The 17,967-nt window shown below is 36.4% G+C and overlaps 1 protein-coding gene across 7 annotated transcripts in view; it reads left to right on the top strand.

The window, feature by feature from the left end:
* LOC150100549 (uncharacterized) overlaps positions 1-17,967 on the top strand; it is an 844,187-nt gene that overhangs the window by 72,966 nt on the left and 753,254 nt on the right. For 5 of the 7 annotated variants that reach the window (XR_016549159.1, XM_090401348.1, XM_090401347.1 and 2 more), the window contains exons 3-5: positions 1,278-1,531; positions 1,630-1,698; positions 11,528-11,638. Coding sequence is in view for 5 of the 7 variants with exons in the window: in XM_090401348.1 (XP_090257474.1) it covers positions 1,278-1,531; positions 1,630-1,698; positions 11,528-11,638 (434 nt within the window). In the remaining 2 variants the exon portion in view is untranslated. Of the gene's footprint in view, positions 1-1,277; positions 1,532-1,629; positions 1,699-11,527; positions 11,652-17,967 lie in introns of those variants that run through there. The other 2 variants (XM_090401350.1, XM_090401352.1) reach the window with 2 other exon arrangements.

The raw sequence follows: 17,967 nt of genomic DNA, 5'->3' as shown, positions 1-17,967 counted from the left end.
TTTCCAGATTAATAAATAAAAAATAAAGAATAAAAAAGAAAATAAACAAAGAATAAAAAATAAAAGAGAGTAAAAAATAAATAAAGGGAAAAAAAAAGCAAAAGGAAAATATTTAATAAAGTAAATACAAAATAAAAAAAAAAATGAAATACAAAAACCTCATCCTGAACTAATATACCATAGGTTTACAAACTTTTGTTGGACAAAGTTAACAAAAAAAAAAACATGGATATTGATATGAAGCTGGGACTTAGATAAAAGGAGTTGATGGAAAGCTCTGTGCTTTGATTGCTGCTATTTAATAAATTTAAAAAAATACAAAAAATAGTTTTAAAGGAAATATTCAGTTGCTTGCTGCTGCTGCTGCTGATGATGCAGAACTGGGTAGAGCAATAATCAATAAAGATGATTTTAATAGACTGACAGTATGGACAAAGGATAATGGTTACTAGTTTATTGTGGCAAAGTATCATGCACTTTTGAATGAAAAGATTACAAGCTGTGCACTACACTGACAGATCTAGACTGCAGGAAATTGATGAGACTAGAGATTTCATGGTCATGGTGGATAGTGAGTTGAAGTTTGTGTGGAGGTATATTGCAAAAGTAGTCAGAATAGCTCACTGGATTACCTTATTGTTGAATCACACAATGAAAATCAGAGAAAGGAATTTATTTTCTCTCTGTATATAAGTTTTGACATGGATGAGGATGTAGTAGAGGGTATCACTAGTTGAGTGACCAAGATGGTGACAGATCTGGTAACACTCCCTATGAAAACAGATAAAAGTTTTGTGTGCTACTAAGTTTAGCTGATAGATGGTAAAGAGAGGATATTTACTCCTTAAAATTATTAAAGGGGTTTTATAGGAATGATGCAGAAAAAATTTTCAGTGTATGATAAGAAGGGAGAGAACAAGGGGATTACTCCAGGATGTTATGTAAAGTTTGAGGACTAGATTTTTTTGCTTAGAGAATGGTTAATGAGTGAAATGGATTCTTGAAGTATTTATCAGTTCTTTGTCAGTGAATGAATTTGCTGAATAAGTATGATGTGGATTGTATGAATAATGATTAGTGTGGGCCTTCTCTTCACAGTTTGATGAGGCTTTGGACTTAGAGAATGAAATAATAGTAATAACTATTTGTGGTAGTACCAATTTTCTTGCTTAAAGCTAACTTTGTTCTTTGTTAATCTTAAGGAATATTTTGTTTGTAATAATAATGCATAATAGGAATAAAGAGTATTCTGTTTTTAATAAATATTATAATTATAGGCTGCTGATGAGATATTCATTTATGGTGTTAATTCAAACAATGAGTGCCTTATTGTACGGATAGCTAGAGCGTGTAATCAGGAAGCAGAAGTATGGCTACATCTACGACTAGCTAATAAGAGAGTCTACTCTTTACCTCTTAATCCTTTGACAAAGCAAGTCAGTATTTCTCAGCAATTTTCTGCAGGGGGCCTGAAAATTCAATGTCTCAGTCCTATGAGAAGATGGAGAATTTTTTTCAATGGATTGATGAGGTAAGAGAAATTTTAGCTTTTATTTCTTTAGTTTTGCAATACAGTGTTTTCTAATAGTAAACAAATTACTAAATATTTGAATTTTTTTTTTTTTTCAGAGAAGTTGAAAATAATCCAGAGGAATTGCAAAAAAAGGAAAAATTTGTACATGTAAAGTTTTCATTCTTGTAAGTATAGAGTAGAAATTTCAGTTAAAAATGAGTCAAAGTTAAGACTTGAAACAGAAAAGGTGTTTATTTAAGCCAAGCATGAATAACTATTATTTTTCATTGATTAGGGAAATTGCAATGAGATGAATTTTTTCCAACCTAGTTTAATGATTTTCATCAATTATATCCATTAGTGGATTGTTGTATGGATAATGAGTGATATCTGCCATCTGTGAAGGATTTAGAATACAAGAATGCTAAACATGATTACTATTGTTGGTGTAAAGGTCCTTTAGCTTTTCATTACCATAAAATGATACCAAAGGGTTCAGTATGATTGCTAATGATTTTTCTGCAGTCTGTGAAGTAACTTCTTGACTTGTTTATTTTTATTGGATATATGAATATATTTATTTTTATTAGATATATGGATATACAATAAAAATAAACATGTCAAGAAGTTACTTCACAGACTATCCATATATCTAATTTTTATTAGATATATGGATATATTCATAATCTGAAGGTTGCGAGTTTGATCATGATCTCATGAGCACTGCCATTCTTTGTTATAATGAACAGTATAAAGCACAGGCAAGAAGGGTAAGGAAGAAAAAATGAGAGTATGTGAAGAAATTATTTTCTCCTAAGGTAATCCTAAACAGTTCATTTGCCATGTGGCAAGTAAAAGAAAGAATCACTATGCTAGGATAATTTTGATGAATGCTGATGGTAGGAAGGTGACAGAAGCAAATGAAATAGTTATGTTACTGAGTGATCACTTTGCAAGTGTGTATCATCCATGTGGAGATATGGATGTAACAGATATGATAGGAGTTGATTTGGAAATAGAGGTAGATGATCTAGAGGTGCTTAGGATATGACAGAACCTTGATATAAATTCAGCTGTAGGATTTGAAGGGATATCACTTCATGTATTATAAGAATGTGCTAAAGAATTGACGGTGCCTTTGACTCGATTGTTTAATTTAAGTATCAGTTCTGGTAAGGCTCCAAGGGAGTGAAGGAAGAAAAAATAGTTCCATTGCATAAAAGTTGTACCAGGACAGAGGTAACAAATTATCAACTGATTAGCATCTCAGGAATGGCATTCAAGGTGTTGGAGAAGTTGGTGAAAGGACAAAATTTAAGAATGCATGGATAGGAATATGGTGATTTGAGGTATGCAGAGTAGAGTGCCGGAGGAATGCCTGGTGAGAGTGTGACAATAGCAATGAAGCAAGCTGAAAATGTGCTGCAGATGACAGTGATGACAGGGGGTGTTTAAGGGTAAAGCTGTATAACTGAGAGGAGACCTCTGCATAGTCTTTAAAAGAATTCAGAGAACTGACCAGGGCTTTGACCTAATGTCCAATCTTCACCTTCTCGTGGTGCACTCTGTCAGGTATCTACTAGATACTTAATGAACGAGGATGGGCTGGCAGTTTGGAATTGAGCAGACCAAATTGTATTCTTATTGCCTTAAACCATAATATAAAATGAGGGTACAACATGGCAGAATTTCATGCCTGCTGGGGCGTCACCTGGTTAAACAAGGTCCCCATTGTTTTTGACAGGGAACCACGGCAAACTGCGAAAAGTCAGTTACTGGAACAAATCTGAAAACACACCCTAACTCAACATCACCAGAGTTAAAGATCGGTACTATCAACATAAGAAGCCTGAATGGCAAAGAAATGGAGCTAGCTGAGGAATTAGATAAGTACCAGATCGACATAAGCATTGGATAATTACCAGATCAACTGATGAGATCTCTCTGAGCAATAAATAAAAAATGTTATATTCAGGCAATAACAATCAGGAAAAAGAAGGAGTATCTATAGTATTCAATATTCAACACTAAATATGAAGCTAGTCTTCTTGAATGGTAGGCAATTTTAGAGTGACGTGGACAAATATCAGTACGAGTTGTATGTATGAGTTGCCCAGTTGCAGAAATACTTCAGGCATAAACTTTGTTTGCTTACACTTGGATATAGGATTAAACCAAGAATATAATTTTTTTGGCATCTTTAATTTATGGCATAATCCAGTGGAAAAACTTCTAACAGCTATCTCTAATCTGGAGTATTTTAATAATAAGGTGTGACACCTTTTGGCTACTTGTATATGAAAATATGACTTGCATTACTTTGCTCTTGGTATCACCGCTAAGTCTGGCTCCCACTGAAGAGACCTCTATAAAGGTCGAAACTGGTCTGAATAGTGACCCTTCCCATAATGCATATCATTATATGACGGGTTGTTGTTGGTGGAGTTGTGGTTAGTTGTAGTTGGTGGATTGAGTGGTCAAGACAGAGTTGTAGTGTAGAGTAGGTGCACTCCTTCAATGAGTCTTTGGATTCCCTGGAGGTTTCATGTAATAATAATAATAATAATTATACATGTCTATAAGGGTATGTGCTTTGAATTATGGGATACTAAGGCAAGTAATGAGCCTCTGTAACTCAGTCAGTATAGACAAAGCCCTTTGGTCAGAAAGTCCTGATTTGATTCTTGTCAGTGACGTGAGGAACCTTTATCTGGCCTCTTTTGACGAAATGTGAGTTAGCTGTCTCATATGGAGGTAGGGTTTTTTTTTTTCCCAGAACTTTGGGTTTTTCGTCCCCCAGAACAGGCAAACCGGCCCTATGAACACACATGGATTAATTCATGAATACGTTCCAGCCATATGCTGGTCCCAAGCCCAGATAAAATTGGGGGGAGGGGAAGCAATGGTGAAGTATCCTGTAAAAAATCTCACCAGGAACACTTGTGGGCAAAGCCTACAAAAGTCACCTAGGGTCAAAAACGACCAAAAGAGAACAATCACCAAGGCAAGTAATGTGAAGTCATTAACTTCTATATATGAGTTGCCCAGTCCTGAAAATACATCAGGTGCAAACTTTGTTTGGACTTGAAGTATTTTCATTCATTATACCTGAAGTATAATGAATGAGATTATAGGAAGAGAAGTCTGGAATATGTTGATGCATGGAGTACATTTGAGGAAAGAAGGGAGCTGTATGCAAGAGCTGGATTACATTTGAAAGCATTTGGAGAGGTCTTGTTTTCTGAGAGACTATTAGGATAGATGAAACTAAATCAAGGGTGAAATGTAGCAGTGATGGCTTCATGTGGGGAGAGTGGCTTGAGTAAAATGGTGTATTGCAGAGCAACGTGAGTATGCAGGGCATAACAATAGCTATATGAATACTGGCAACGTGCTGTTTTTTTTTGTATATAAATGCCAGAAGCATTAGGAATAAAGGAAATAAGTTTGTGGTATTGATTGACTCAGTCCCTCCAGTGATTATTATCAGTTAAATTTGGTTAACTGAGGAGGAGGAGGATGTATTATAACAGGGATACAAATCAAAGGGTACAGCATATTTCAGCATGATAGGGAAGGTAAACATGGTAGTGAGTGTTACTCATGTTAAGAGATGAATTGTGCCCCTTAAGAGTGAAGAATCACAGTGGAAATAACACTAATGGTTTTGAGTGTGGTCTGAGATAGACATTTATAAGACAAGATATTTAATGGGATATTACTATAGACTAGGAAATACAGATGGTGATTAGACAGATTAGTTTGGCAAGTGTAAAGTGAGTAATCATTAAGATGGCTTCAACCACAGTAATATAAACTGGACAGAGGAAGCAGCATAGTACTAAGGGACAAAGGATTGTATTTCTTGAAGAACAACTGTCTCAGTCAGCATGTAATGGAGAGAACACAAGATCAAGAGGTTTGGACCTCATTGTAGCATCACTGTGAATGAGATGCCATACTTTCCCCAATTTGATCAGTGTGACCATGTAATCCTGACTTGGAGGATGAAATTGTTGACAGTGATACAGATTGTATGAGGTGCTATCAAAAAGAAACTGTACTGTGCCGGATACTTGCCGACAGATTGAGTTACAGTCTCATACCTGCCATGTGGTAGTGTTGAGCTGTGTGCACTGGAACTTGTGCGACGTGCATTATTCTTATCATGTGTTTGTGCCATTCTGCAATTTTGCCATGAACGCGAAATTAGAACAAAGGCAAATGTAAAATTTTTCGTAAATTTTCTCTGTGGAAATCTGCCACAGAGACCCTTGAATTACATCATAAGGCATATGAAAAGGAAACTGCAACTGGCTCCTCCACCACAACAATGCTCCCTCCCAAACCACCTTAAAAATGCAAGAGTTCTTGGCTCCCAAACAGCATGGTGGTCATTCCACATCCTCCTTACTCACCAGATTTAGCCTTTTGTAACTTCTTTTTGTTTCCGAAAATGAAGATAAGGAGATTCAAGACAAATCGCAAGTGATGCTTGATGCACTTCAACAAAAAAGACTTCCAGGAAGCATTTGGAGCATGGCGAAAGCAGTGGGATTGCTGCATGAATTCAGTAGGGCTACTTTGAGGGGAGGGGTTGAGTCCAAATTTAAATTGGGTAAGTTGTAAAGATTTTATTAGCCTAGTCTGATTTCCAAGCGAAGAAGATAAAGGAAATTGGAGTCAAATAGAAAAAAAAATTCTTAGTCCATCCTTGGTATGAATGTACTATAGATTTACAACAACGTTTTATGGGTGGGAGCCACAAAAAAATGACTGGTAAAAAAAAAAAAATTATGGAAGGCACATAAAGAGAGATGTGAAGAACATTCTACAGCCTTTAATGCTCATTCAGTATAGACCAAACCTTTGCTTGGAAAGACCTCGGTTCAAATCCCATATAGAATGCAAAGAACCTTTAACAGAGCTTTTCAAATGAAGGTGAGTTAGCTGGTCTCATATGGAGGTGGCAAGGTTTTTCCACTCAGAATTTTGGATTTTTCATCATTGAAACAGGCAAACCAGCCTTAATGAGCACGCATAGCTACAGACATAAAATACTTACTCTTAGAGCCAACTGCATTGAATTGCTTAACACCTGTAATTAGGGGACTTAACCAATCTTCAACAGATGAGAAATTGATGGATGGAGAACAGTTGCATGAGGAATATAAGGCTGAAGATGGGATGGTGACTAAGCATAGTAAAGAGAGAAAATTAGAATACGAGAGGAGACTAGTGCTGCCATCTGAAAAAAATTCTGAAGCAGTTTTTTTGCTTTGTGGATAGATTACCATGCTGGATAAAGATGGAACTGATGTAACCAAAGCAGATGACATACAGTAGTCTAGCTCTTTAATAATCATTTTATTAGAATGTTCCATCTTGATAAAGCAGCCTTTATTCTTTGAGAGAAAGGAATGAGCTAGAAGCAACTTTGCAATGTGTTTTATGAGAGGATTCTATAGAACTGACTGTACTGTGAAATTAATCTGACTGTTTTTAAGGAAAGTCTTGCAGTGGGGCAAGTTTCTGGAGAGTAGGAGTGTAAGATAGTCCAATTGGCAATTGCATAAGAGTGGTGGTAGAATGGGGGTATCAAATTATTGGCGAGTTTATATTCTGTGGTTGTTAAGATTTTGGAAAAATTGGTAAGCACTCTTATAAGGGGCACTCTTGTTTTAGTGCCTTTTATTATTATTATTGTTATTAAGAGAGACCTCCATGGAGTCAGGGACTCGTCGAGGGAGACCACATACTACACACACCAGCTAACATACTTATTCTTGAATTCATTCATACTGCTTGCACTCACAACATCCAATGGCAATCCATTCCAATCATGCATTACTCCACCAGAGAAAAATCTAGCCCTCACCCCTTCATAGCAGCATCATTCATTCTCAGCTTCCAAGGATGCCCTGTTGTCCTTTCCCCATAAATTGAAAATTTATGGGGAAAGGACACTTTCCCCATGGAAAATCTACAATCTTGATATTATTTTTAACACTCTCCTTTGCATTCTATGCACTATATCAGAATCACAACGGAAACCATGAGACCAGACATGTGCACAATAGTCCAAGTGAGGTCTCATCAAGGCCTTATAAAGAGGCAAAATGACATCCTTATCTTTACATGTGAACATTTGTTTCATCATTGCAATTATCTTTTGAGTTGTATTTGCAATCTTTGCTACATGGCTCCTGAACTTCAACTTCCTGTCTACTAACACTCCAAGATCCCTAGCCTCATGTTTCTTCTAGCATAATCCCACCAATATAATGTGACATTGGATGCTTAAATATAAAGAGCCAACAGGCTTCATTTCGCCTATATAAATACTATTTAAATTAAGGGGATATTAAATCCCACATTGTTTTAAAACTGAATAAGAAACTCAGAGAGTTTCATGCCGAATATAGTAAACTATAAAAATATCGGCGAATACTAGCGTGAGCCAATGCAAGTAGTCCTAGTACGTAGTACAATACTGGGCAACTCGTTGCAAAGGTGAGTAAAGTTCTGATCGCTATTCTTTGGTATTTTCCATAATGTAAAAACACACTTCCTAGGAAATGTATGCTGTTATTACATTATGGTAGGAGGTCACCACCCAGACCGGTTTCAGCCTTTTTTGAGGCTTCATCAGTGAGTAGCTAGACCAAATCTGATCTAGCTACTCACTGATAGTCCTAGTACGTAGTACAATACCAGGCAACTACGAGTTGCCCGGTATTGTACTACGTACTAGGACTACTTGCATTGGCTCACACTAGTATTCGCTGATATTTTTATAGTTCACTATATTCGGCATGAAACTCTCTGAGTTTCTTATTCGATTTTAAAACAATGTGGGATTTAATATCCCCTTAATTTAAAATAATGACATTGGATATTTAATCACACCAAAGTGAATGACTTTACATTTACTGACATCGAACTGACATCCATTTTCCCATAATTCCACCCTGTTCAAATCATTCTGCAAGTACTGCATATCAGCGGCATTCCTGATGACCCTACCTATCTTTGCATCATCAGCAAACAGCATATCTCGCTTGTCAAATCCTTTCCATTATCATTAATGTACAGATTGAATAACAGTGGACCAAGCCACTGATCCTTGTGGTGACCACTGGTTACCTTAAATCTTGCAGACTGACATCTCCCTTATACAGCTTTTTGATACTTGTCAGTCAGCCATCTTCTTATCCAAGCTAATATTCTATACAAACCCATATTCTCCAATTCATGCAACAGTTTACCATGCTGTATTCTGTTAATAGTCATAGTAAAATCCAAAAGTATCATGGTGTATTCATTCCCCTTTTTTATTTGAATGATAAGTGAGCAAGTTGCTATCCCCTTGTTTATTTGAATGATAAGTGAGCAAGTTGCTAAAAAACATGACCTTCCCTTAGTAAATCCATATTTCATATTGCAAATTAGAGATTCACTGTCAACCCATTTCTGAATGCGAGTCCTAACCAATTTTTCCAATATCTTTGCCACCACTCCTGAGATGCTAATTGGTCGATAGTTGGATATCGGTCTTTACACTACCCTTGTGCAATGGAATTACTATACATTCTTGCCATTTCTGCAGAATCTTCCCAGTTCTGAGACTTGTATTAAACAACCTGGTCAAAGGAATGGCCAGTTCAGCTGAACATTCTTTTAGCATCTGTGCTGATAAACTATCAGTTCTTACTGCTGAATTTTTAATCGGTTTGTGCAACAGCTCTGATACCTCATCCTCTACACCTGAGTTTCTTCATCCATGAAGAGGTAGTAGTGAGCTCAATGTTGTGTACTTCAGGTTGATAACGTTTAACAAAATGGGCACTCATTAACTGAATAACCTCTTCTGCATCTGTTACCCTTAGGCCATCTACATTTAGAAGAGTTATTTCTTCATATTTATTCTTTTACTTGCAGCATATCGATAGAATTCTTGTGGGTTGTCTTTAGCATGCAAAGCCAGTTTATTTTCACAATCACACTTAGCTTTCTGTAGAATAGTTGTGACTCTTCTGGCCTGCAGCTTATAATTTTCATAACCATCATCCTTATGCACACGGGTTTCCTTCCACATCATCCTTTTCTTATGAATCTCTTGCTTACATCCAATTGTCTCCTACCCTGTTAATTCTTCGAACTCTCGGGACACATTCTGATATCACATCATTTAAACATTGTTTAAATGTTTCCCATGAACTGCTGATATTCTTCCCAACCCACAACCAATCCCATTCCACTGAACTCAGTATACTCCTCAGCCTGGTCATAATTTCTTGCTTTGTAGTTCAGTATGTAACCTTTTCTGAATGGAACATTCATAAATTTATTCACTTTCCAAGGGAGTACTGCATGATCACTGTCACTAACCAGAGGCAGAATAGTTACGTCTTTAACTGAAATGCCCTGTGACACTGTCATCAAATCTTACACTCTTTGACCTCTGGTTCCTTCTGTGACATGCTGCTTGAGTATGTCCTGCACCAGCTCAATAAATTCATTTTCATACTTCTCATGAGATTCTACTGCTACTCAATCAATATTGCTCTTTTCACACTCATCTTTTCTATTTGATGATGCATTTCTTCATCACTGGAAACCAATCCCAGGTCCTTAACAACACCACACTATATATTTGATCTTGTTAGATTTCACCTCACAGCAGATGGCTTCAAACTTACTGCCACATGAAATACCATTAGTAGTAGCACTACAGTCATAGGTCTGAACTGTAACTGGATTCAAGTCATCTGATATCATTAGCACCATGTTCCCTCCTCTCCTATCATCTCTATCCTTCCTAAAAATATTGTACCCTTTACACTTGATGCTACTAGTTAGTATGTCTGATTTTGATAGCTGGGTCTAAACTAATGCCTACAATCTCGGGTCCCAATATTGACTAAGGCAACAAACTCCACCCCTTTGTTTCTGATACTCCTGTATCAAAAATTCATGTAATCTGCCTGCATGTTCTTTTTTATACTCTTGTCTGCAGTCTGCATGACATAGTTGGACAATTTGCAGATCTCTATTCTTCTCTAGTGCCTTATACATGTAGAAATCTTTGCACACATTTGATGGGTCTGACCCTGATTCTCTTCTCATCAACATTTCCATGATAAAGCCCATTCCCATCATTAACACAGTTGTATAACATTGTTGTTCTTACACTCACATTCTCACCATTCTTCCCTTTATAATTTAGTTTCCCTGACTCTCTGTGTTAGGTCTCATACCAGTTATTAGTGTTTCAAGACTCCTGAAACAAACACGTTCAAGTGTAGGCCATCCCTCTTATACAAATCCACTCCTCTCTCAAACTCACTCTACACATCCAAAAAATCGCATCCATTCTTTCTACACAGCCTATGCATCGAATCATTTGTCCTCATAGCTCTTTTTCTTAATTCATTTTTATCATATGGAGGTAATATACTGATGATTTTCACTTTCTCACTCTGCACTCTCGCATCTTCCAACAACCCTTTCGTGTTCTCTCTCTCATACTGAACCTATCCCTATTATTATAATCATTTTCATTTTTCATTTAGCATTACAACCCCCTCCCCCCCCCCACACACGCAGAGCTTTTCTCTCAGTCATCTAGAATGAATAACAATACATTTATCATCTTGCAAAGATGTCTCAAATATCATCAAACACTAATAGGGATGATAGTTGAATGAAGATAAGAAAAAGATAAAATCAGAATTACTATGCCAGTGTTCACTAGTTAGTATGTACTGAGAACCAAAACAGTTACAATGATTGTTTTACACAATGATTTTCAACTAAAAAAGATTTTCAATTAAAAAATACAATAATGTGCCCCATGACTTTGTAATAGCTAAGCATGTATTCAAATATAATACAGTATGTGTGATTTGGGGATTTTCATACCTGTCATTTACTTTTATTTCTTGTTAATTTTTGCTGCTTTATTTTTTACTTATAATTTACATCTTTGCCATGCTTTGTCTTACAATACAGATGGACGGCATCATCGGATTTGTATGATTACTTGCATGATATGAATCCATATCTCTTAGCTGAAGCTATTGCAGCAGAAAAATGGAGAACACGTTTTCCACCTGTTGCAAGGTAATATGAAGAGGTAAAACATCTTATTAATGGATGTAGTAATTTATGCAGCAGGGGCGGCTCGTGCATAGGTACTACAGAACTGCACCACCCCCAGTTTTTCTTGATATATAAATATATTTATTAATTTATTTGTATTTGCTTGTAATATTTAATTTTATCATCAACGATCCTATACAATCCTCTTATTTTGTATAAAAAAAAAATAAAAATCCATCTTGTAGCACTTAGGAGGGCGAAGGACACTAGCAGCACTGTGTTTACCACAGTGTCATATTGCTATGTGCGCAAGCATATGCACGTCATAGTGAGATGCAAGCTATTAGCGTAATGCAGCACTGTCCGTCAGACAGTTCCACTGTTGTTTATATGCAGTTTGTGCCAGTAGTAGAGTGTTCGTAGTGCTTATCGTCTCCATCTCTTTAAATATTTGGACATTACAATTAAAGGATTTAATTGTAATGTCCAAAAATTGTAAATCCAAGAAGAATATATTTTATTTTTAAGTAATTTTGAATTATACCAAACTGTATAATTTTATTGTTAATAAACAATATTTTTTCATGTTTAATTTTTTTTAAATTTTTACCATAATTTTGATATTTTATCCAAACACATATACGCTGTAATTACAGTGTGTATGTATATTTCAAAAGTTGCAGCACCCCCACGATTTCAAACCACGAGCCGCCACTGTTATGCAATCATAAAAAATTTTGTTTTTAAGTTGTGTAATTTTACAACAAGAAGGTTGATTTGTTTCTTAACTTATTTGTTATTAATACTAACTGAAAGCATGTGATGAACAAAATGAATCCCTTTCAAATCAGATTTGCAGTCCAGTCATTTGAAGTGTACTTCATGGTAGATTAGCATTCTTCTTCTTTGAGTGCCATCTCCTATCGGAGGTCGGCGACCACCTTGGCAAATTTTGAGCGATTCTCAGCTATTCTGAGATTAGCATACCGATATTAAATTTAAGGAAAAAAACCTCCTTATCCTTTGTGTGCGTGTGTGTGTGTGTGCATGTATGCGTGTGCACGTGCATGTTGTGCTTTTTTTCCCAGTAGGAGCTCTATTGCGAGGTAATTTTATTTTCTACATGCTTTAATTACATACGAGGTGTATATATTATATGTGTTTACATAATTTAATTCATATTTATATCTATATATTTTTTATATATATATGTATATATTATTATTATTATTATTAAGAGAGAGAGACCTCCAAGGGAGTCAGGAACTGATCGAGGGTCACACACATACACTATATGCACCAGCTGTCATGTTTGTTCTTGAATTCATTCCCACTGCTTGCACACAAACATCCAATGGTAATCCATTCCAAAAACTCTATGAGAAAAAAAAATCTAGATCTCACCTACTTCTTTCCAAACTCTCCATAAAATGAAAAATTTGAACTGAAAGACTGTATGACCCTTTCAGACATTTGTAAGTCTCAATAATACCCCCCCCCCACACACACACACGAGGGCTGGCTCTACTGACAGTGCAAAACGTGCATTTGCATGGGGCGGCAAGTTTTTTGGGGCAGCAAAATTAGTATAAACTATACGAAAAATAAGGGGAAGGTGCGGCAAATATACTGCACGGGGCAGGAAAATTCTCTTGTATGCTAGTGTCTGCAGTCTATAAATTCTCATTCTGTCTTCATAATCAGTATTCTACAATCCTGATATCATTGCTCTGCTGTATCGGAATCACATGAATATACATGTCGAAGTATCAAGGCAGAAGGATTTATGTGGAATTATAAGGCAGGCAACTATCATATACTTAGAAACCACCTTGTAGCAGTATAATGGACAAAAGAATTTGAAGGAGGAGGAGGATAAGTAGTGCATAGAATATACTTAAGAAAAAATTATTGACGTAAATGGCAGATTGTATACCTCGAGTGAAGAAGATAAAGTAATTTGGAATCAGCTGGATGACTAGAGAAGTTAAGCTGGAATTACAGATGATAAAGAGATTTTGGATACATATGTAGAGAGAGAGGTGGAGAGCTGCATGAGGAATATAAGGCTCAGGCTAGGAAAGTGACTAGTACTGAGGTGTGAGAGGAGACTAGTGTTGCAATCCAAATGAGAGTTTATTTGTTATTTGGCGAGTAGGAGGAAAAATGATTGTAGATGGATTATCTTACTGGATTCTGCTACCAGCGATCTACAGTATTTCTACAGTTTTATAGTGCGCCTAGCATCTTCTTTATCAGAGACACAATGACTAAAACTCAACGGCCCTTATGGGAACCAACCCTGACAATCATCTCACACAATACAGAGTGCCTCTCCTCTGTAAAAGAAGATCTTATTGCAAAAATCTGTAAAGAACAAAAATGTGATATTTTATGTCTACAGGAGACACACAAAGAACCTCAATAAGTCAGACCTAAAATTGCTGGAATGAAGCTCATAAAAGAAATACCACATGAAAAGTATGGAAGTGCTATCTTCATTCGGCAGGAACTCCAGGTTACAGGATGCCTAATCACAAACCAAAATAATATAGAAATCCTTGGAATAGATCTAACATCAGTGTTTTCTCAGTATATAAACCATCCAGTATAATCTTTGATTTTGAAATGTCCCAGTACTTGACACACAGGAAATCTGCTATTATTATAGGCAACTTTAACAGTCATAGCACACAGTGGGGTTATAGTGAAACAAATGAGGATGGAAATTAGTTGAACAGTGGGCTGAAAGTAATCAAATGAATCTTATACACGATCCTAAACCATCATCATTTAACAGTGGAATATGGAAAAGAGGTTATAACCCAGACCTTGGATTTGTTAGTAATAGAATAGCTAATCTGTGCACTAAACAGGTACTTGCACCAGTCCCAAGTTCACAACATAGACCAATAATGCTGCAAGTTTTCCCACCAGTCTGACTTAAGGAGATCCCACTTAGAAGACGTTTTAATTTTAAAAAAGCTAACTGGGAACATTTCCCAAGTGAATTAGATATAAACCTGACCAACATTTTACCCAGACCAGAAAATTATGGAAAGTTCATCAAAGCTATTAGACAGTCTGCTACCAGGTACATCCCAAGAGGTTGTAGAACATGTTACATTCCAGGTTTTACAGAGCACAATGTGGAAATATATGAAAGATATTGTGACCTATATGATAAAGATCCATTTTCATCAGAAACAATTGATGCAAGAGAGGAACTTATAGCAGCACTGTCTGAAAAAAGAAGTCAACAATGGGCAGAGAAAATTAAAAGCTTAGATATGAAACACAGTAGCAGAAAAGCCTGGCTCTTACTCAAAAAATTATCTGGTGACCCCACAACAGCAGCAACCAAAGTTAATATAAATGCAAATCAAATTGCAACTCGGCTATCTCTGAATGGTAAACCAATTACCGAAGGAAAAATACCTAAAGATTATATTAAAAAAGTTAGGGATTCAGAAAATAATCTCTTTGAAGTACCATTTACTAAAGAGGAACTAGAAAATGCCCTAAAAGCCTTAAAACCAGGAAAAGCTGCTGTTATAGATGATATCAGAAACGAGATATTAAGGAATCTGGGAGAAAAGGCAACAGAGTGGTTGTTAGAATTTTTAAACCTTTGTTTGAAATTTGCTAAAATACCCAGCATATGGAGGCCAACGAAAGTAATACCTGTCCTGAAACTGGGTAAACCTGCTGAGGATCCAAAGAGCTACAGACCTATAGCTCTCCTATGCACAACACTGAAGCTGTATGAGAGATTAATCTTGAACAGACTAAGTCGAAGAACAGGAAGGATTTAGACCAGGAAGATCAGGCACTGGACAAGTATTAAACTTAACACAGTTTATTGAGGATGACTTTGAAAGGGGGGTTAGCAACAGGAGCTGTATTTATAGATTTGGCAGCAGCATATGACACATTAAATCTTAGAAAGCTTATAGTCAAAATTTACAGCATGACAAACAGCAATCGGTTAGGAGATATTTAGGTCGCTGCTGTTCAGCAGGAGATTCTTTGTTAATTTTCAAGGGAAAAAAGAGCAGATGACGTATCCAGAAAAATGGTCTACCTCAGGGAAGTGTGCTATCTCCCCTTCAATATATATACTAATGACCAACCTATAAACCCACAGTCAAGAACCTTCTTATATGCAGATGACTGGGCAATAGCTTATCAAACAAAATCCTTTGATGACATTGAAAAGCAGCTCACACAAAAGCTAGAAACCCTTACAGTTTACTATAAAGAAAAACCAACTGAAACCAAATCCCAGTAAAACCCAAATGCGTCTTTTCCATCTCAATAATAGGGAGGCAAGGAGAGAGTTGAATATAGAATGGAATGGTGTGAAACTGGTCAATTATCCAAATCCAACTTACCTAGGTGTTACACTAGATAGGACCCTAAATTATAAGCGACACATAGAGAAGACAGCAGCTAAAACTCAAACACGTAATAATATTCTGCGCCAATTAACATCATCTTGGTGGAGTGCAAATTCACAAGTACTGCACATCTCTGCACTGGCACTTTGCTTTTCGGCAGCTGAGTATGCTAGCCCTGTTTGGGAAAGATCATCACATGTCAAAATTATTGATAAAGTTCTTAATAAAACATGTTGGCACATTACTGGCGGCCTTAAGTCTACAGAAATTGACCATCTATACTCACTGTCTGGTATTGCACCTCCTCATATCAGAAGGACTACACAGAGTAGATATGAGCAGAAACAACAACTAAATGATGAACAGTCCTTTGTATGGATAGGTTGCAGTACATAAGAGGCTAAGATCAAGGAAACGTTTTATTCACTCAGTGGAACCATTGGTTGATTCCTTAAAAGCTACAAGGTTAACAATGTGGCAAGAACAATCTCCAGAGGCTCTGAACTTAAACGAATCTCTTCCTTCCAGCTTACATCTTCACTGGCAAAAATGGAAGACATTGAATAGACTTCGTTCCGGAATGGACAGATCAAAGCAGAATATGGCCAGATGGGGCTACACAGACAATGACAGCTGCTCATGTGGTGAAACACAAACCATGGATCATCTTCTGCAATGTTGCTTAATAGACATTAATAATATATGTACCTGAGAAGTTTAATGCAGTGTAATGAAACAGCTTTAAAGTATATTAGTCACTGGATGAGTAAAATTTGACATTTTATGTTTTTACTTGATATTTCATGCAAGTGGCATTTTTGTCTTTTAATGTATGTTTTTAATCCTAATTCTTTTAATGTCTATTTCTTTAAATGCATGTGTTTAATCATTTATATGTATGATCTTACATTTTCTGTAGTTTGCACACGAAATAAATAAATAAAATCTTACTGGATGAAGATGCGACTCAGGTGACTAATGCAGATGGCATAGTTGATCTATTTAATGATCACTTTATTAGAGTGTTCTATCCATACAGCAGGCTTTATTTCTAGAGGAATAAGGAATGGTGAAGTGTTAGAAGTGAATGAGGAGGATGTATTCCAAATACTGAGTATGCTGAATGTCATTAAGGAAGGGGGGGGGGGACAGGATAGAATTTCGGCACGTGTTTTACAGGAATGTGCTGTGTAACAGACAGTGCTTTTAAGCTGGCTGTTCAATGAAGGTCTCTCAACGTGCTATTGCATAAGAGTTGGGATAGAATGGAGATAGCAAATTATAGGCCACTTTGTATTTCTTCTGTGGTTGTTAAGATTTTGGAGAAATTGGTAATAACTTGTATTCATAATTGAACAAATGAGGGCAATATTATTTGTATTAACCAGCACAGATTTCTTAAGGATAAACTTTTTGTTTTAGTAGTCTGGTGCCTTTTACAATAGATTAACAACAGCAGTGGATGAGGGTGATGTATTCATTCTCATTTTTTGGATTTTGCAAGGCATATGACCTGCATGCTCAGATAGTATTTAGGTTGCGACATATGGGTTGAATATCAAGTTAGTGAATTGGATTGGTAACTAGCTTCTTGAATATGTGGGAGCAGTATGAGGGAGTAAGAAGGTTACAAGTGGATTTCCAGAGGATTCAGTCTTAGGACCATTACTGTTCAATCTTTATGTCATTGATATTATCACAGGACTACAGGGAGATATTCAGGTTGTTTGCAGATGATGTGAAGCATGGAAGTGTTATTGGTAATAGTTTAATGCCACCAAATATATGGTTTTGAAATTTCGGATCCAGAGATGACATGCTTCATACTCATTTGTTATTGTTATGCTGTATGAAGTGGAGGAACTAAGTAATATGGGTGACTGTAGATAAAAATTTGAAATTCAGAGGACATTTTGCAAAGGTTGTGAATACAACTCAAAAATTGCTGCC

Source organism: Typopeltis vanoorti, chromosome 12 (genome assembly GCF_054136105.1).
Source record: "Typopeltis vanoorti isolate ZY-2024b chromosome 12, IOZ_Tvanoo_1.0, whole genome shotgun sequence".
NCBI classification, from domain to species: Eukaryota; Metazoa; Arthropoda; class Arachnida; order Uropygi; family Thelyphonidae; genus Typopeltis; species Typopeltis vanoorti.
Note: the sequence above shows the minus strand (reverse complement) of the source record. Positions and strands in the feature narration are given on the sequence as shown.